At 37.7% G+C, this 21,653-nt stretch overlaps 1 protein-coding gene across 4 annotated transcripts in view; it reads right to left on the reverse strand.

The window, feature by feature from the left end:
• The window catches only part of AATK (apoptosis associated tyrosine kinase), a 230,935-nt gene that overhangs the window by 157,252 nt on the left and 52,030 nt on the right, over positions 1–21,653 (reverse strand). Inside the window, exon 1 of one of the 4 annotated variants that reach the window (XM_078155855.1) lies at positions 21,182–21,341. The exons of the other annotated variants lie outside the window; for them this stretch is intronic. Coding sequence (XP_078011981.1) covers positions 21,182–21,260 — 79 coding nt within the window. The 5' untranslated portion in view covers positions 21,261–21,341. Of the gene's footprint in view, positions 1–21,181; positions 21,342–21,653 lie in introns of those variants that run through there. 4 annotated transcript variants of the gene reach the window in all.

Below are 21,653 nucleotides of genomic sequence, written 5' to 3' on the forward strand. Positions count from 1 at the left end.
TCTCCACATCTCTTTGTATTCCTTGTGTTTGCCCATCTTAATTGCTTTTGATTAATTACTTTAATTCCATCAAATTAATATATTTTGTTTAACTGTTCCTCTGAAGTTGAACACATAAGGTTTGAGGGCTGCTTTCAGTTTTTTACAACTGCATTATGATACCATGAAAATTTCTAAACAATCAGCTCTCTGTTTTGTTCTTGATGCTACAATCAGGGCACATGCCTAACAAATTAAGTATTGGTTAAAAAAGTATGTTAACTTTGTGTCCTTGACAGAGTTCTGCCAGATTGCTCTCCAGAAAGCATCTACAAGTCTGCAATTCCACCAGTAATGAACAAGCATACCTATTTCAACATAAGCCTGCCAGGACATTTGTTTATTTATTTTTGCCAATTTGATAGATGTTTGGTAGAACCTCAAAGTTGATTTAATTTTGCATTTTTAGTAATATTTTTGCATTAGTAATGTTGAGCTTTTTTTGCTTTTTATTAGTAATGTTGCTTTTGCATTAGTAATGCAAATTACTTTTAACATTCAAGCGGTTATTACTAACAATTTGCTTCCTCTTTTCAAATTGTCTGCTTATGCTTTTTTTATCTCTGGGTTTTTTGTTGTTTTTACAAGGGACAGCTCACTGGGGATAAGTGAAGATAAGATGTATTTGGAAAATAAGAAGATATAAAAACAAAGGATAACAATATTTTTTTTAAAAAAAGAAAATTGTCTATTCATTTCCTTTCACAATTTATCCACTGTAGAATGGGAGTTATCACTGTAACATTTAAAAAATGTTTCATTATATGTTTTAGATAAAGATTTTTCATTCACATTTGCCATATTTTCCCAATATATTTTTCTTTTTATCTTCTAAGTTTTATAGAAGTATATTTTAATTAAAATGCAATAGATGTTTACTGCATGTCTATATCTATCTTGTTCCCAGTCAATTCCTTCTGTTTGTTCAACAGAAAGAAATTAATCTCCTCTCCACCACTGAGACAAAATATGTCATTACATTTCCTTCCTTCTTTTCTAAGATTTCCTTCTTTACCACGTTTGTTCTTAACCTTTACTGGTTGAAACTATTCTCTTTGGTGCCAGGAAGCAAAACGGTAACAGTTCTTCTTTCTTACTGTCATCTGTTAACATAAGATGGAACCACTGCAAACGCCTGGCTATCTTGCCCTTGTTCTCCTTGCTATGGATGTGTTTTTTAAGCTTTTTTCAATTCTCCTTAGCATTTTTCAGAAACCTCAGCTCACTTCAGGCTTGCCTCTTCCTGACATAACTCTTAAAAGGACCATGATATTCATTTTAAAACTGATACAGAGACAACCATGCACCTAAAAGTCTACCTACTCCTCCATATTTTTCACCACTTGTGTCAGGCAGCTATCATCTTACTGACCAGGATAAATGCCAACCACAACTACTGGAACGCATTTAAGCAAGGAGACCATCAAAGGGATTTCACAAGCAGACTTCAAGCAGGTTGCCTTTTTTTTCTAGCAGGTGTTTGTGGGTCATTTTAGTTAAGGGGGAAGAAGATAAGGGTAGGGCAAGTCAGACAGCCCATCCCCAGAGAAGTCAAAGGGAAGCATTAGCTGAGCCCATCTTCCTATGCCTCCACCTTCACTGCTCCTTCAAAGGAAGAGAGAATGTGCCTTCTCCACCCCCAATCACCCATTCATATTCACTCAAAGACATTCAGTAAATACCTACTATGCATAATAGGTAGCAGGTCAATTAACAATCTAGAAAAAAGTAGCTCCCACCTCCTTTGATTATTATGTTGACAATTTTGAATCAAAATGAAGCCTTCAGAAAGTCTTAAAGAACACAGACTATCTTACTTTTCTATTTATATCTCCAGTGCTTTTGTACACAGCAAGCACTTAATAAATGATCCATTCATTCATTTATTCATTCATAGGAACTTTGTAAAGATAGAATTTCTAAGTCCGGCATAAAGACCAAACTATGCCTAGTTATTTCTGAGATGATAGGAATGAATTCATCACATCTCAACCCATCTTTAACTCTTTCTTACTCACCTGCATCACTAATAATCCCTCTTCCTCATATTCAGTATTTAGTCTTCATAGTCTGTTACCCCCATGCTCAGTGCTTTCCCTAATCCATGCTCTGTTTCCTGTGCTTAGAATGGTCTTCCTCTTCACTTGACCTATCCAATTCCTACCTACAAAATACATAAAATATTTGGGAAGTAAATCTACCAAAACACACTCAATACTTACACAAATTCAATTACAAAGGGCCCTTTAAAGAAATGAAAAATAACTTAACTGAAGGAATACATTCAGTGCTCATGGCTGGGCTGTGACAACATAATAAAAATATTACTAAAGTTAGTTTACAGTTTTAATACTATACCAATCACACTATCAAAAAGATTCCTTACAGAACTCAGTAAAATAATACGAAAATCCATGTGGACAAACAAAAGCTCTAGAAAAATCATAGGAAACTCAAAGGCTGACTCACAGAATCTCAGAATTGGAAGGATCTTCAGAGACCAGCAATTCTAACCCATGCCTGAGGGAAAAAACATTGCCTCTACAGCATACCCAACAAGTAGTGATCCAGTCTTCACCTAAAGACTTTCAATACAGGAGAAACTTCTACCTTTTGAGGTCACCCATTCCATTTTGGGATAGCTGTAATTGTTATAAAGTTTTTGCCTTTTATCAAGCCTAAGTTTGCCTCTTTGCAAATACCTCCTATTACTCTAGTTCTTCTCTTTAGGGCCAAACAAAGCAAGTCTAATCTCTCTTCCACATGAAGGTCTTTCAAATACTTAGAGACAGCTCAGGCCCCTCTAAGTTCTGTCCACATTAAGCATCCCAGTTTCTTCACACAGTGTTCAAATGACATGAACTCGAGGCCCTTCACCAATCTGGTGTGTCCTTCCTCTGGGAGTTCTCCACATGATCTTTGGGGGGGAAAAATAGAAAAGAACATAGGAATAAATGGACCATTTCCTAACGCAGCATCTATCTAAAAAAAAAAACCAATCTATAATGGAAAAAGAGGCCTTTCCATTAAGATTGGAGCAAAGCAAGGACATTCATGGCTACAACTGGTATTCGATTAATGCTCACTTTAGCAATTATATGAGCAAAATAAATTGAGGAAATAAGCCTAAGAAAAGAGGAAACAAAATATCACTTTTTGAATATAACATGATCACTAACTTAGAGGACCTTAGAGAGTCAACAAAAATTTAACTGAAGTAATTAGAAACTTCAGTGAATAGGTATAAAATAAACCCACAATAATCATTAACCTTTCTGCAAACTACCTACAAAACACAGAAGGAAGAGATAGCAGGAAGCCCATTACAAGGCCTGGACCAAGGAGATATTGTGCCACTAGAAGCCTGAACTAGCTACTACAGCATTCTGTGAATAGAAAGATATATTCCAAACAAAATTGCTACAAAATATAAAAAAAAATTTAGCATACCTACTAAGACACATTATATGAGTACACCTAAAAACATTTTTATGAACATAAAGACAGAACTAAGTAATTGGAAAGATACAAATTACTTATGTTTGAGCCCTATTAATATGATAAATGTGATAATACCACCTGAAATAATTTACTTTTTTGAATACCATACCAATCAAACAAATAAAGGGTTACTTTATAGAATAAAACAGGAACAAAATTCATTTGGAGGAAGAAAACAATTAAGAATATCAAAGGGAATAATGGGGAAAAAAAGTAGGAGGAGTAGCAGTAGCAGATACCAAACTTTACTACAAAGTAGTAATCATCAAAGCTATTTGGTACTGGTTAAAAAATAGAACAGTGGGACAATGGGAGAGATTAGGTACAAAATATTCAGAATCAAACAAACATAGTATCATAGTATTTGATAAACCCAAAGAACACAACAACTCAGGTAAGGACTTATTATTCTACAAAAACTAATGAGAAAATTGGGAAGAGTCTGGCAGAAATTACGTTTAGACCAATATCTGATACAACATACAATAAGCTCCAAATGGATTCATGACCTACATATACAAAGTCATAGTCTCAAATAGAGAAACAGGGAAGGAAATAACTTATGTAGCTACAGACAAGTGAAGAATTCTTAACCAAATAAGGGATAGAAAATGGACAATTTTGATTAGAAAGTTCTGCACAAACATAGTAAAAATAATAGCTACAAAACATTCTCCCAGAAAGCTGAGGCACATTCTCTCTCACTAATTCATAAGAGTGGTTACAGAGTACAATGGTCATGAAGTACACATGTAGGAAATATATGTGGCCAAAGCAACTAAGCATCTACAATAATGCAGGGCCCCATTATCCCTTCTCTCTATGCAGAGTCCTCACAAAGTTCCCCACTGAGTGAGGGGTGTCTATTAAGCTGAAGGCTCAGCTGAGCTCCCTGAGTTTCTTCCTTTCTTGCTTGCCTCTCAATTTCCAGAGCTACCTCTGCCTTTAACCTATAACCAGCTCTTTTTGGGGGAGCTAGAGGCCATGCCCCTCAGAACTGCTGCTGCCTAATGATTGTTTTCTCTACCCAGGTCTGTCTAGGATGTGTGTCTCTGCTCCTCCCAGTGCTGGCTGATTAGTTTTCCCCCCAGAGAAAGAGTGGAAAGAAAAATTCTCTCCTCCCCCTCTAAAGCAATTCCCTCTCATATTCTAGATTCTCCTTTAATTGATGGTTTGAACTAAAGAATTGGTTGCAGAGCTAGCACCTTAGGCTTTTAAAGGCCCTCTGGGCTAAATTTTAGCCCATCCAATTTGAAGCTACTCCTCTAATTTCATTCATGACAAGTATCAGCCAGTCAGCCAACAGACATCTATCAAGTGCCTACTATGCACCCAGCACCATGCTAACGGATGGGATACGAAGATGTTCATATTTTATAAAGGGATCATATTAGCACCTCATTGTAAACATAGCACCTTGTTAAGTGCAGCATATGGTAAACTAATAAATGTTCATTGATTGCTTGATTGCATCTCTTAAAATAAGAAAATTTTCTTTAAAAAAAGAAAAAATTTAAAAGCACATATTATCTTTTGTGATTGCCAATTAATAGTATCGATAGTGGGTTCAAAACCCACTAAAACCCTCAGATTTTTTTCCAGATGAACAGCTATCTAGCCTTAATCAAATCCACCTTATATCTGTGAAGCTGACTCTTTTAAACCCAAAGATAAGCTCTCCCTCATGCAGCCCTAATTATTTTCCTATTTGGTTGTGATCTCCCCCTCTGATCTCATAGGGAATCCTGTTTTTCCCTCTGTCATTTTTCCTTTTTTTCCAGATTTTTTATTTCATTAATAGAGAGAGCTCCCAGGAAGAAACTTCCTCTATCATATCTTCTCTACAACTTACAGTCTTACTGAGTTGCTTGGGCAATGAGGGGTTAAATGAATGCCTAGGGTCATACTGCCAGTATGTGTCAGAGGTGAGAGTTGAACCCAGACCTATCTCTCCTGTTGGCTCTCTAGCCATTACACCAGTGGTTCCTATTTTGAGGCTTGAGAAGTCCTTGGAGATTTTGCTGTCACCCAAGGGGTTCTTTAATGGTGACTTGAGCAGTAAATAATTGCAGAATATTATAATTAAATTACCCTGGGAGTTCACAAAACATTTTGTTATTGTTGGGGGTTTTTTTTGGGGGGGGGGCTAGGCAAAGGGGTTAAGTGACTTGCCCAGGGTCACACAGTTAGTAAGTGTTATGCGTCTGAGGTCAGATTTGAACTCAGGTCCTTCTGAATCCAGGGCCGGTGTTCTATCCACTGTGCCACCTAGCTGCCCCTTGTTATTGTTTTTTGAAAGGGATTCAGGGAACAAAACACTTTGGAAACCACTGCACTATAACATCCATGTCCCTCTAATACTCTTACTAAATATGGTTTATTTTAGTTATTTCCATTGGTGTCTTATCCTCCTATTAGACTATAAACACCAAAAGGGCAGGGACCATGTCTTAACTAAACTTCGTACCTGTCACAGTGCTCTGCATATAGCTGGTGCTTCATATATGCTTGAAGAATTAATGCTCTGTACAGGAGGCACACTAAATGCTCTCCACGGAACAGTGTTGTGTTTAGCACAGTGCCTCACACATACTTCTTGACATGACTTGCTGATTTGAACATACACAAATAATTTTTAAGTCTCTAGCCTTGCGGCTTACCACCCTCCCCCATTCTTACTTGGCTTGTATAAGGCCAGACATACTGGTCACTCTTTAAGCAGGGGTCTGTTGACCATGCAGGGCAGAAGAAGCTAGAGACAGATATACTAGGACAATGGTACCCTTGAAAAGAATCCCTCCCCCACACCCACCCACAGCTAAACATGACTATTCCCCTGTTTGCACAGCCTTTCTCAACTCCAGGAACCTCCACTGCTTGGAAATAGTTGATTGGCCCTGAAGACACAAGGACAGCAAACACCGAAGACACCTCTGTGAATATCACAGTGCCTGGCTTTTACTCTTATCACACAAACACATAAGAGTAACAATAATTATAACCACTTTGTACATATATCCACAGTATATACACACATATATATACACATATATACACAGTATATAACACCTCCCCAATCCTTCTTCCCTTCTATCTACCACATCCAGAGGAACTCTCAGAACTTTTCCCATTTGTTATTTATTGACAAGAGTGAAGGTACTTTTCTTGTACAAAAAGAAGGCCCATCAAGACACAAACAGTTTCATCTCACACCAAACATCAGTAACCACAGAACAAAGGCACAATAATGCACAGCAAAAAGAGCTATGTCAGGAGACATGGGTTCAAATCCGGGCTCTGCTACTTAATGCTTGTGTGACCTTGGACAGTTCAGTGTGATACAGTGGAGAGAATGCTGGCTTTAGGGTCAGAGTCCTGGGTTCAAGTGCCACTTGGGTCACTATTTCTGTGACCTGGGCCAAGACCTCATCTATAAAATGAGATGATCTCTAAGACTGCTTCTTGCTCTAAATCTATGCATGCTCCTAAAATTCCTTCCCTAAGCCTGTTTTTCCATCTGTAAAATCAGAGGGTTTCTAAGGTTCCTAATATCTTTAAACCAAATAGCGTGCATGGGGTAAAGAATAGCATGACAGGCCTAGAGTCAGAAAGAACTGCGTTTGAATCCTGTCTTTAATACACACTTAGCTATGTGACCATGGACAAGTCTCACAATCTCTCTCTGCCTCAGCTTCCAGTCTTTCAAAGGAAGGCAAAGAAACTTATAGTACCGATCTCACAAATTTGTTGTGAGGTATGAATAAGACAACACATATAAAGCAAAATTTTGTGAGCTCCACAGCACAACAGTACTATCAGCTATTACATCCTATGATACTAACAGATACTAGAAGTGAAATTCAAGGGGTTGGGGGATAAATCACTCCCCCTCCCCCACCCAGGTCTTTTGCACATTCAGCAGAATCTGAGATTTTTTAAAAAATCTTTATTCACAAAAACTTTTATTTTACTTGGCTTGTGGCCAAACACATTGGATATACTCTAAGCACAGCTCAGTTAACCATCCAGGGTAGAAGAAGCTAGCAACAGATATACTAAGGCACTAGCACCCTAGAAAAGGATCCTGGCTTTGGGGGCAAGATCCCTGCAAACCCAATTATTTTAAGTAGACACACTACTAGATGAGAAACATCAGCCATCTATCTGCTTTGCACTCTAATTATAAAGCCAACAGAAACATGCTCACACAGTGACATCAGCAAAAAAGGAGATGAACTGGAAGCAGCCCCAGAGGTCAGTAGAGGCAGCCTGGCTCTCAGTTCCTTCTCCTCGACTTTCCTGAGACCTCAGTGTTCCAAAGAAACAAACAAACAAAACCCAGCAGCCTCTGTTCAGGTAAGCAATGTACTTTGGAGGGGGCAGGGAGGCAGGGAAAGAGATGGCAGCGGATCAGAGCCTGAGGAGGAACTTCTCATTGCTCAGTCACTCTCATGCACACAACCACCAAACCCGGTGTGATGCAAAACAGGATTTCGACTCAGGAAGGAACTCATGCAACTCAGGCCAGCATTTTTGCTGAGTTAGAGTGTGGCCAGTACAAACAGAATTAAAAACAATAATACTTTATTTCTAGATATGGTCATTCCATTCTGGGACTTTAGAGAATGATGGAATCTCAGAGTTAGAATCAACCTTAAAGGTCACCTAGTCCAACCTCCCATACCCCATGCAGGAAACCCCTGGTAATAACAATCATAGCTAGCATGTATATAGCACCTACTGAGTTGCCAGGCACTGGGCTAAGCACTTTATAAACATTATCTCATAAAATCCTCACAACAACCCTGGGAGATAGGGGCTATTTTTATTCCCATTCTACATCTGAGGAAACTGATGCATACAGAGGTTAAGTGATTTGCCCAGGATCACACAACTAGATAGTGTCTGGGGTCACATTTGAACTCAGGGCTTCCTGAGTCCAGGCCCAATGTTGTACCCTTTATACCACCTAACTGCCCCTAGTCCAACATCCCTAATATATCACCCATTCTCCTCTTGAACACTTCCAGTGAAGAGAAGGTCACTACCTCAAAAACACCCAATTCTGTTGTTGGACAAATATGATCATTAGAAATCTTTTTTTAGGGACAGCTAGGTGGCGCAGTAGATAGAGCTCTGGCCTTGGAATCAGGAGGACCTGAGTTCAAATCCAGCCTCAGACACTTGACACTTACTAGCTGTATGACCCTGGGTAAGTCACTTAACCCAAATTGCTTTTAAAAAAATAGCTAAGTCAAGATCTCTTTTAGCTAGGCAGCTAGGTGGCACAGTGGATAGAGCATGAGACTTGAAATTAGGAAGATGAGCAGAGTGAGAATCCTGCCTCAGATACTTACTACCTCTGTGACCCTGGGCAAGTCACTTAACTTCCCTCTACCTCAGTTCCCTCACCCTTAAAATGAGAATAATAATAGAACCTACCTCACATGAGAGGATATATATAAAGTCCTACATAAATGCTATCATCATTATTATTATATTGAAGCAAAATCTGCCTTCATTCCCCTATTTTAGGTCTGTTCCGGGACCACACCGAATATAAGAATAATTCACATTTACACTTTAAAGCATTTTAAAGATTGCAAAGCATTTTACATGCACTATCTCATTTGATCTTCTCAAAATCCCAGCGAATACATACTGGTATTTTCCCCATTTCACAATGAGGAAACCGAGGCTCATGGTGGTTAAGTGCCCAGAATCACCCATCTAATAAGTGGCAGACCAACATTTGAACCCAGATTTTCCTGACTCCAGGTCCCAGGTTCTATCAACTCTACCCCTCTGCCCCTTGATATATTGAAATCCTTCCATAAGAAGGCCCTTCAAAACTCGGAAGACAAGCATCCATGTCCCTAGTAAGCCTTCTCTTCTTTTTAAGTAAATGTCTCTCAGGTCCCTCAATTGGCTCTTTACTTGAGCCAGATCTCCAGTCCCTTCTCCAGTTTGGCAACATCCCTCTAAACATGTGGTACCCACTGCATTCATCACCAGTCATCCTGGTTTTTGTCTTCCCACTGGACTCGATGACTCTGGAAGAGAGAGTGTAGCTGATGACTCTGCACAACTCTGCCTCACTGAAATCCAATTAATGAGAAAGTCAAGACACCACCCCATGACGTCACTGGTCCTCTGCAAAAGTGAAGGACAAACAACAACACCCAGAACTGGATGCAGCATTCTAGATGTTATCTCATTAAGGCATAGCACAGTGAGACCATTACCTCCTTTGCCCTGGATAAAATGCCTCTTAACACATACTATGTTTGCAGTAGCTATAGGTTTTGCTTTTTTTTTTTTGCAAGTTCATGGTATTATTAAGCCGCAGACCATTAAAACTCCCAGATCTTTTTTCTCATAAACCTCATCTACAGAAAGCAGAAAGTCATTCCCTCCCACTATATAAACAGCCCAATGAGGATGTAAGAAATGATAAAAGTAACAGAATCAAGGAAGGAAACCCTAAACTCTGAATTTCTAGATTGGGAAGCTTCTTGTGGCTTAGTGATAACAGAGAAATCCCATCAGTACAGCAGTTTAGAGTGCATGGTACAAGGTAGCCTTTTCTCTACACCTTGAGGAATCAAGAGAGTGTTCTGGGGAAGAGAGGATTAGAAGGGGCAGGGTGTCTCTTCAAAATTCTGTTTAGGAACCCAGAATTTATGTAGATTTCTCTAATAATCTTACTCATTCACAAATCAGACTAGTATAGTAGGGCTTTTAGCTACCCTAAATATCTGTCTAGCCAAGGTCCTTTCCCATAATACTTTCTACTTTCAACCTACCTAGTCAAAGGGGGTGGGCAGAGTCTAAAGATTAATTACAGATATTACTACCAATCAAAATCCAGGAACTAAAGCTATGCATTAAAAATCAGCAATACATTGGTACAGTTGGTAAAGTGTTGGCATGTGATAGATGCCAGTTTTATGAGGTATACAATTATGCCACCCTAGAGAGTTAAAGTATGAGAAATTAACACATGAAGTTTGAACCAGCTGGGAAGCATCCTGGCAGAAGGACGAGGAGACAGCATTCTAAAATAAAAGAATATCTTTGCTCCCAGCCCAGCCCCTGCAACCATCATTCAGGGGAGTAACCTTTGTGGAGATAGCCCACCATCCCCACCATCCCCAACACCATCTGCAGACCAGCTGCCACCAATGGGGTAGTTAAGCCCAAAAGTTAGAGGAATTGCATCATTTCCCATCCCAACCTGCCCCTAGCCATGGAACCCTATTTCTAGTATACCCCACCCTGAAGTCATGTTCAGTGGAGCAACCCTTGGTAGAGACTCAACCTGATGAACTACCTTGGCAGATGCTGCATCCCTACTCTCCTCAGTAGTCACAGATATGGAAAACCTAGGAAAGAAAGTACACACACACACACACATACACACACATCCCAAGTCCCTGGACCTACCAAATGGTTCAAAATATAAAATGGATATGATTTTATTAATAGAAATGATGCTAAAGAAGATTCATTACCATACACCTTGCTCCTACATCCTAGTGACCACTGGACCTTTCCATCAGCCCTACAACTAAACCCTCTAATGTGTGCTGTCCCCTCTTATTACAATGTCAGTTCCATGGGAGTATTTGCTTCTCTATTTGTATACCCAATGCTTAGTGCTGTGCTTTGCATGTGTTAAGTAGTTAATTAACAAATGGTTATTCACTAATAAATGCTTTTTCCTTTCTTCCTTCCTTTCTTACCACTCACATGGCTTTTAATAAAAAAAAAAACTTTATAACCAGTAAAAGATGACCAGAGGAGAAGGTGGGCCAATCACAGCATCATAGTGAGGAATAACAGATAAACAACATGAGTGTTGTACTGGCAGCCTCAAAATATTAAAACAGCCAGAGGAATACCCTACAGCATGTAGGTGAAATCCTCTATGGAGGAATTTATCAAAGAACGGGACAAGAGCTCCATAGGCTGAGAAGGCATAGGATTATAGATCATAGAATCAAACATTTAGAGTTGGAAGGCACCTTAGAAGTTGGCTAGTCCAATCCCTTCCTTTTACAGAGAGGCCCAGAGAAGTTAAGAGAGTTACCTAGGACCATATAGTTAGGAAGTGACCCAGGAAAGAACTGAATTCAGAGCCTCTGAATCCAAAGTAAACATTCTTTCCATTGTACCACACTGTGCTGATATGCCCACCCTAATGAGATGTTTCAATCTAAGGAATTATTGTTATACCATGTGTAAGGAATGGAGTCTCATGAAGAAAGATCTCCTTCACTGAGTTACAGGAAAGGAGAAACGCTTAGGTCCTCCATCCCACAATGGGTGATCTGCCCTCTGATGCCTATTCTCCACCACCCTCTACTCTGCTTCCATTGAATCTTTGCTCTCACCTTATCATTTTGCCTCCAAGCCCATTCATCTTCCTATTTGTCTTTGTAACAGGTAACAGGGCAGAGATAGGCATTGTGTTGTAATGTACTGTCCCTTTAAGGTTTGTTCCTGAGTTATGCCTGCTCAGAATTCTAAGAAAAACAGTAGACAGTTGCTGGGAGTTACACTCTGAGAGTTCTTAGCCAAGCAGTTGCTGAGTTTTGAATATGATAAGCTATTATAAACTAGGGAGATAAGGACAAAAAAACTGGCATGATTACAGGACAAATGTAATTTATCTGATTATAGTCTGCCCACAGAAAGAGAAGAAAAGGGAGGAAGAGGGGAAAGGACAGATTCCAGAACTGAGTCAGCCAAGACTGAAGCTGGAAATAATGGATTCTATAGTGGCTTTTGAGAAAAAACTCTAGCAGAGAAAAGGAACAGATTGGAAGCAGAGAATGAGAGAAATCACTGAGAAGATTGACTAGGTTGGAAGAGGCATGTCATATCTAACAGATGATAATAATAATAATAGCTACTATTTAAATAGTGTCTATGTTATCTTATTTGATTATCACAAGAATCCTCTGAGGAAACTCAGGCTCACAGGGGTTAACACACTTGCCCAGAGGATCACACAGCTAATAAGTTTGTAAGGCAGGATTTGAAATCATGTTCCTGACCTCAAAGTCCTGTATTCTATTTATTCACTATGCCACTCTGCCTCAACTCTTTTGGGCAGCAGAAGTATTTATGCAACAAAAGAAGCTAAATTCATCGAGGAACTTTTACAGATAGTTGTTGAAACAGAAAGAGGACACCTAAGGTTACAATCCCAGAGTTGTAAGTAACTGAGCACAATGGTTTTCCTCATTCATGAGCCTCATTGGCAGATTTCTGTAAATGGGTACCCATTCTCCCTCATAGATACTGAGCGCATCAGTGCAAGAGTGTAAACCAAGGTTTATATGCAGACTGTGACTTATTATTTATATATCTGATTTAATATCAGTACCAATAATACTATTATTATTACTTTTGCTTTATTGCAAAGTAAATGTTTTGTTTAAAATCTAACGTGGCATTATTATGAATAGCTGATTGGGCAAAAACGCATTAGTGGGGGGTGGCATCAAGAGCTAAAGTGAAAAAAAAAGAGCTAGAGTGGTAAGTAGGAGGAGTAAATTTCCCTTCAACAAGGTAGTCCTTAGTGACGTAAGATAATCTGAGTAGAATATATAACCTATATCAGATTGTTTGCTGTCTTGGGGAGAGGGGGATGAAGGGAGGAAGAGCGAGAGAAAACAATTTGGAACTCACAATCTTATAAAAAATGAATGTTGAAAACTATCGTTACATGTGATTGGAAAAAAAACATTATTTACTTTAAAAAAAGATAATCTGAGTAGAACTGTAGTTCTTCTACGGGAAACTAGATCTGTTTGTGTGAAAGTAGACTGGAGTGAACAAGCCAATCAATCATGAGAGTAAGTAGACATCCACATGCCCAGATAAGAAGGATGAGGTGCTACAGTGTGGGCAGTCACCCCACGTACCACATTTACATTGCGAACATATATATGCATGGAATGCATCATAGGCCTTCAGTTGACATACTGAGTCTCCTGAAATTGCTGTGCTATTCTATTTAAGATGAGTTCATTGCAACCTTCCACTTAAGATGGTGGCACGAAAGGTTACAGGTTCAATGATATGCACTCCAGAAAAGATCTAAAAATAGCACCAGACCAAATAATAATCCAGAAGTCTAAAGAAAAACTACAATACGTGTCTTCATCCAGGATGAGAATGCGCCTTACAGAAAGGACAAACAACTAAAAGCCTGCAGGATCACTTCACCAGAAAGCTAGTAAAAGTGCAAGTTAGCAAGCAGGAAGATCTCAGACCAGAAAAGATTCTTCAGGGTGCACCTGAAGCCTACAAATTTGGAAGAATGTGGGAAGGAATGGCAGGAAACCCAGATTCAGCTGCATGGGGACTCAGAAACCTGCAGAGTTCTGACTGCAAATTTGAAGACTGAGCAGGCAACATTCTGAATAGGAGGATAAATAGCCTAGATCAGAAGATAGAAAACCTTACCCAAGTTAAAGACTCCATGAAAATTGAGACAGAGCAAACATAACTCAATGACTCCATGAGACAAGAAATGTTAGAACAAAAATTCAAAAGTGGAAAAATAAAAGAAAATGTAAGATGTCTACCAAAAAAACTGACCTTGAAAGCAAGTCATGAAGAGATAATTTAAGAACAATTGAAAACTGAAAACTCTGACCAAACAGTATCATATATTAAATCTTCCCAGTTCTAGAACCAGCAGGCAAAATGAAAATAGAAAGAATTTACCAGTTATCTCCTGAAGTAAAACCCAAAATGAAAACTCTCAGAAATATTACCAAAAAAATCTAGAGTTTCTAATAAAAAACCACAACAACAACACTGCAAGTAGTCACAAAGTTAAAGTACCAAGGAACTACAATCAGAATCATACAAGACTTAGAAGTTACAACGATAAAGGAGAGAAAATTCTGGAATTTAATTTTCCAAAAGGCAAAAGATAGAGATTTATAACTAAAAACAGCAACCTGCCAGACTGAATATAATGAGAAAATAAACCTTTAATGGTATAGAGGACTTTCAAGCTTTCCTTATTAAAAGACCAGAACACAGCAGAGACTTAGAAAGTCCTAAACAATTTATGAAGTGCTTATATTCCAATAAGGGGAAAAAAGCTAAGTGTCGCATTAGGACCCTAATGTCTTTCAGGGTCACAAAGGGAGGTAAATGAGACAGAGAGTCTTGTGGTAGTTTTGCCCTGTCTTGGTGGTCTTGAGAGGAAGGAAAAGGGAGGGGGAAAGTAATATAATGGAAAAATGAAGAAGAAAGTTGTGAGACTTACTATTTCTCATAATTGGGATAGGTTAGAACAAGGCTACACAAAGATGGAGAAAGGGGCAAGGGTTGCTAGCAATACAGGAAACTCTTCTCTAAATCAGACAAAGGAGGGTCAAGCACAAATACAAATGCATATGTGCATGCACACACACAGTTTGTTGTAAAAATACATTGAATTCAAGTAGGGATGGAAGGAAGACTCAGGATTCCAAGAAGGAATAGAGTTAGAGAAGGAACAGTTGCAAGCAAAACAAACATCAACCTCTGAGGATTGGTCATGAAGTGGGACTTAAGGGGGAGAAAAAATGGGTAAGATCCAGTGAATAGGGTCTGGAAAAAGGGAAGAGAAAAGGGATAATGATTTGGAAGCAGATCAATTATTGATCAGTATTGATCACACTTCTCATAATATTCTTCTTTATAATAGAGAGAGGTTGGGGACAAAGAGCGGAAAAAGTATAAGATATAAGATATATTGGGAGTAAAATACACAATTTACAATCATAACCATGAACAAAGATAGGATAAATTCACCCACAAAATGGAAGAAGGAAGCAGAACAGTTTAGAAAGGAGAATCCAACAATATGTTTAAACACATACACGCTTGAAACAAAGATTCACAGAGTTAAAATGTAAGGCTGGCACAGAATTTATACTTCAGGCATATAAAAAAAGCAGCAGTAGCAATTGTGATCTTGGACAAGGTAATAGGAAAAACAGACATGAATAAAAGAAATAAAAAGGGAAAGTTCAATATGCTGTGGAAGCATATTAAAAACCTCTTTTACAATTTCTCTAGAAATATTAAGAAATAATCTAGTCTAAAAACCCTTTCCAAACTTGGCCAGGTGGGTAGGACAAGAAAAAAAGGCCATCCTTAAGAAAACTGTTAATGATGGAGTCCCAAACTCAGGATGTAAGTTACCTCTTGTCACGTTAAAATCACTGCCTTACCTATCTCTTGACTCTATTGACCAAAGGCCCACCCAAAGAAAATGCCCTTTTTCAATTAAAAAAAAAGGATTAAGATATTAATGTCTGGTAGGAGAGTCTTCCAATCATTGAAAGGAGTGGTCAAGGCTTTAATTGAGTCAGTTCTACTTGAAGATTAAGTAACTATTCTGGAAGGTTAACCCAACTATATTTTAACATAACCTCTATTTAGTTCAAGATCTATAAATGTTACCTCAAATTTCCTTGGGGTAAAGAGATGTCAGAGAGAATAGAGGGACTATGCCAGTTTGGGCATTTCCTTCCCTTAGTTAAAAATGCTTGGATTTGGAATGTTAAATGTTTTTGGCAGACTGCATTAAACACAGTATAGCATTAATATTTTTCTTCAAAAATGCTTAAAAGATCCCATAGGAAATGAAATAATATCAATAATTAATATACATGGATTAAATGTGATAGTATTTAAATACTTAAAGGAAAAGTTCATCAAATTACAGGGAGAAATAAACAGCAAAACTGTAATAGCTGGAGACCTCAATATACCCTTTTCAGATGTGGAAAAATCTTACAAAAAGACAAACAGGAAAAAAAGTTAAGGATCTGAACAGATTTTTAGAAAAGTCAGAAAAAACAATTACTAAATAGAAAGTGAAAGGAATACATGTCACTATATCTAGATAGATAGATAGATAGATAGATAGATAGATAGATAGATAGATAGATATGTAGATATAGATTTCTCTCATAGGTATGGAACCTTTATAAAGACTGATCATGTGCTAAGACAAGAACTCCAAAAGGCATACAGAAAAACAAAAATATTAACTACACCCTTAAGTGAGTACAACCAAAAGACCACTGAAGAAAGCATTGAAATTTAAATGGAGATTAAATAACTTAAACCCAAAGAAATGATGGGTCAAAGGACAAATTATAGGTTTAGAAAACTCAACCTGATCATTTCATCCCTGAAATGACAACAGCAAGACAATATACCAAAACTTTTAAAAAACACAAAACAATCATTATAAAAAAAATATCACTAAATACCTCTATCAACAAAAGAGGAAAAATCAATCACTGAATTGGGAACAGAAATAAAAATGCAAGAAAAGCAACAAGTTAAAATACCTCAACTAAACAAAAAAATAGAAATTCTGAAAATCAAATGAGAGACTAAAAAATTGAAAGCAAAAAAAAGCATCACTGAATTGATAAGTAAAATTAGGATCTATTGCTTTGAAAAAAATAAAACAGATAAATAAAAGAAAACCAAATAACCAAAATCAAAAATGAAAAAGGAGAATTCACAATAAATTAAGAAAACATAAGTGAAATTATTAGAAACAATTTTGCCCAATTACATGCTAGCAAAACTGATCATTTACATGAGATTGAGGAATATTTACAAAATTGCAAATATCTAGATTATCATAATAGGAAATAAAAAAGTTAACCCAATTGCAGGCTAGGAGGAATTTAAGTCATATATGAACTCCTAAAGTATGGATGGAGGGAGACCAAGTTAAGATGGATTTACAAGGAAATCCTATCAATTATTCAAAAATTACTTCCAATATTAAACCATCTGTTTGCAGTGACAGAGGGAAAAAAGGATCCTATCACATTCCTTCAATGTTACTATTATGTCCTTGATAACTAAACCAGGCACAGAAAAAGCAGAGAAAGAAACTATAGATCAATACATTTCTAGTGAATGTTGATATAAAAATACTCAATAAAATATTAAAAAATAGTCTACAGCAATATATTATTTTAAAAATTATATACTATGACTAGATTGAAATGTGAGGATGGTTCAGTATTATGGAAACTATGAACATCATAGACCTTATTAACAACAAAATCAATAAAAATTAATGAGTATGTCAATAGATATAGAAAAGATTTTTGATATACTATGACATCTCTTTATGTTAATTAAAAATCCTAGTAATGAAGGGAACTTCACAGTAATACAGTAAATAATATGAGTCTAAGACTAAGAGCCAGCATTACACGTAATAGAGAAACACTAGAGGTTTTCACAATAAGATCAAGGATAAAACAAGGAGGTCCTTTAACAATACCATTATTTGATACAGTTCTGAGAATGCTAGCTATAGCAATAAGAAAATAAATTGAGACAATAAAGGCAAAGAGTAAAAAAAATCCTCACTTTTTTCAGATGATAAGATAATTTACTTAGAGAACCCTGGAGATTCAACTAAAACATTCACTGAAACATTTAATAACTTCAGGAGAGTAGCAGGATATAAAATAAATCTCCATAAATTGTCAGTCTTTCTATATATAGGTTGTTTCAAAGTCTTTGTGTAATTTTAAGCTATTAAAAAATTACACTAAGACTTTTGGGACAAACCATGTGACCAATAAAACACAGCAAAAAGAGATAGAAATGGACATTTCATTCAAAATAACTACAAAATGTATACTAGGGAGTCCACCTACCAAGATATGGACAGAAACTGTAAAATACAACTATAACACACTCTTTTTTTAGAACTAAAAGGAGACCTAGATAATTGAATCTCCATTGCTCATGGTTGTAATGTGCCAATACAATAAAAATAACAACACAACACAAACTGATTTACTTATTCAGTGTCATGCTAAACTACCAAAGAGTTACTTTTTTACAGCAGAAAAAAATAATAACAAAATTCATCCAGAGGAACAAAATGTCAACAATTTCTAGGGAAAAGTTGGAAGGAAGGGGACATGCCAGCATCAGATCTCAAATTGTACCATAAACAGTATTCATCAGGATTATTTAGTAATGGTTTTAAAAAAAAGGAAATCGGATTAGGTGTACAGCATAAATGAAAATAATAAAGCTTCATAAGCCAAAGGGCTCTTAACTACTGGAGGGTGATACTGATTATTAGACAAAACCTGTTAGGAAAATTAGAAAACAGTACAGTAGAAATTAAGTTTAGATCAATATCTTACATACTATCCAGAATAAACTCAAAAAAAATACATGATCTAGACATAAAAGGTCAGATCAGAAAGGAGATCATTTGTGCAACTGTAGAAAGTAGGTTTATGACTCACAAGGAATAGAGGGGATCATGGGAGGTAAGGTAGATAATTTTAATCACATAAAATTGAAAACTTTTACACAAACAAAATCAGCTCAGCTAAGGTTAGAAGGGAAACAGTTACAGGAACGGGAAAACAGAATGGAAAAAATCTTTGCTGCAAGATCTGATATCCAAAATACATAGAAAACTGACATAGAAAAAGTACCAAAGGCACTCCCCAATATGCAGGGATAGTTCTCCAGGGATGAAATCTAAAGCGATAAACAATTATATGAAGAAAATTTCTAAATCACTGAAAATAATAGAAATGCCCATGTTATCAACTCCGAGGTTCCATCTTACACTCATCAGTTTGGCAAAAAAGACAAACGGCAATTGTTGAAGAGCTTGTGGGAGGTCATTGCAGTAAAGTACTGTTGATAGAGCTGTGATGTATATGAGCTGAACTGGAAGGCAATTTGGAATTATACCTCAAAGGTCACTAAGCTATGCATACCTTTGACCCAGAGATACCACTATGAGGAATATAACTTTTTCCATTGTAGCAAAGAACTGGACCCATCAATTGTGCAATGGATGAACAAGCTAAGCTATATGAATGGAGTGGAATGGTTATCATGTTGTACAAAATAATGAAACTAATAAATTCAGAGAAACTTGAGAAGACTTATATGACCTCTTGCAAGAGAAAAGTGAGCAGTACCAGAAGAGAAAGCTATACAATGACTACGTTATAAAGAAAAACAAGTGTGAAAGATGCAAGAACTTTGATCAATATAATGACCAATTATGACTCCAGAGCACCATGCTACCCCGCCAGAAAAGTGATGAATTAGCAGTATAGAATTAGATAACCATTTTTTATAAGGCCGATATGTGTATTTGTTTTGCTTAACTATGTTTTGTTACAAGAGATTTTTAATTGGGAAGGAAGTAGTTAGGGGAAGACAAGAGATAATGAGGCCTCCTCCCCCCTAAAAAAAGAGTGTCATTGAAGCATTTTTTTAAAAAGTATATACAGCAGAGTTCTGAGGGAGATAAAGACAAGAAAACTTTAAAACTAACATGTTCTACACGTGTATGTGTATAAGACAAGCTATATGTTATAGAAATTTATAATTTTATATACAATTCTCTTTCTTTTTTGTGGTGAAATAAGAATATTCCTATTTTTATTTATTTTATAAATAACTTAGTGAATCGATAATGTTGTTATAGTAAATAGCACAGGTAACTTGCATTACTCCATATGTATATACTTAATACTAAGAAGTCATTATTATGCTGTAATGTTATTTTTCAGAATAACAAAATATTTTTATATATTTATATTTTATACATATTATATATAATATTTGCATATAAATATTATATATAAGTGATTATCACTTAGTATTTTCAAGTTAGGAGGGACCCTAGAAAACTCAAGCTAAGAATGTATAAGAGTGACTTGGCCAAGATTGTACAGGTAATAAAAAACAGGCAGGACTGAGTTGAAGATCTGGGTCCTCTGACCTCAAATCTAGCACTTGTCCCAAATCACCACAAGGCTTCCCAGAAGGCAGGATGCCTAGGAGGTTCCTTTCCAGTTGCTATCTAGCCAAGAGATCTGATCTCAAAGGGGCAATACTAAACTTCAGCCTTCAGGAGAAAATGCTTGGAGAGCAAGTACAATGCTTATGGCTTTTTCCCCATTTTAAGGCCCTGCGTTTTTCATACACTGGCAACGATTCCATACCATCCTTGATAGATCCTTTGCACTTCCAGTAAAAAAAAAAAAAAAAGGAAATTGGCACATGCAATATCTCTTTCCACAGAGAAAACAGGAGGAGGGTAAGGGAACAGAATCACAAAGGCAGATTTCCCATTTTTAAAACTGCTGAGCTCATCAAATACCTCTGTAATCCCAGATAGGACAGGAGAACAGGCAGCTCTCTAGCTGTTCTTGTGAAAAGAGCTCGCTTTGGAGTCAGAGGACCTGGGTTCAATTTTGGGCTCTGCCAATTACCACCAGAGTGACCTCAGGCAGGTCCCTTAACCTCAGCGGGCCTCAATTTCCTCATGTGTAAAATGAGGAGGTTGGATCCTCTCTAAGGTCCCTTTCAGCTCTAAATGTATGATCCTAAAATTAAGCTTAGTGTACATCTCGTCAAAGAGATAAAGAAAGATTCCATGAAGTAGGGGGGATGGGAGTTAACAGGCAAAGCTGGATAAGAGACTAGGCGACTCAATGAAGACGGTGTCCACCCTCCCCCTCCGCGCGCAGTGCTCCCGCAAGGGCTGGTGTGACTCCATGCCCTACACAGAATAAGACAAGAAAAATACCTTCCTTCCCACAGGCTGCCCTCCTCTCTGCCCATCCTGCCACGGCCTCCAAACGCTTCCCAGTCTGTTCAAGCCTCATGCATTAATTTCTCTTAATTTGCTTTGACAGGGATGCGCGCTGTCGTGTAAAATGAAATCATCCTGAAGCACTGAGGGAAAGGGGTGGGGGGAGGAGGAAGGCGGGGAGGGAAACAGGAGAGTGGAGGGGGGAGGTCAGGGAAGGGAAGATGGGGGAGGTGCCCCTATAAGAAGGTAGGAGAGGAGGGAGGGAAAAGCCAGTAGCTTTGCCAGGTAGAGCCCAGCCCGGTGGGGTTAAGCGGGGGCTGCTCTGATCGATGAGCTCAGCAGGAGCCAAGAGGCCACCCAGCCTCCTCACTGCACTGCAGTGCAGGGGCCAAGCCAGCCCTCGGGCTGCGGCTCCACCGTGGTGGCTGTGAGGGTAAAGGGAGAGAGACTGCTACCCGGAGCCTTA

The sequence above is a fragment of the Phascolarctos cinereus genome, unplaced genomic scaffold (assembly GCF_003287225.1).
Source record: "Phascolarctos cinereus isolate Bilbo 61053 unplaced genomic scaffold, phaCin_HiC Scaffold_5;HRSCAF=322, whole genome shotgun sequence".
NCBI classification, from domain to species: Eukaryota; Metazoa; Chordata; class Mammalia; order Diprotodontia; family Phascolarctidae; genus Phascolarctos; species Phascolarctos cinereus.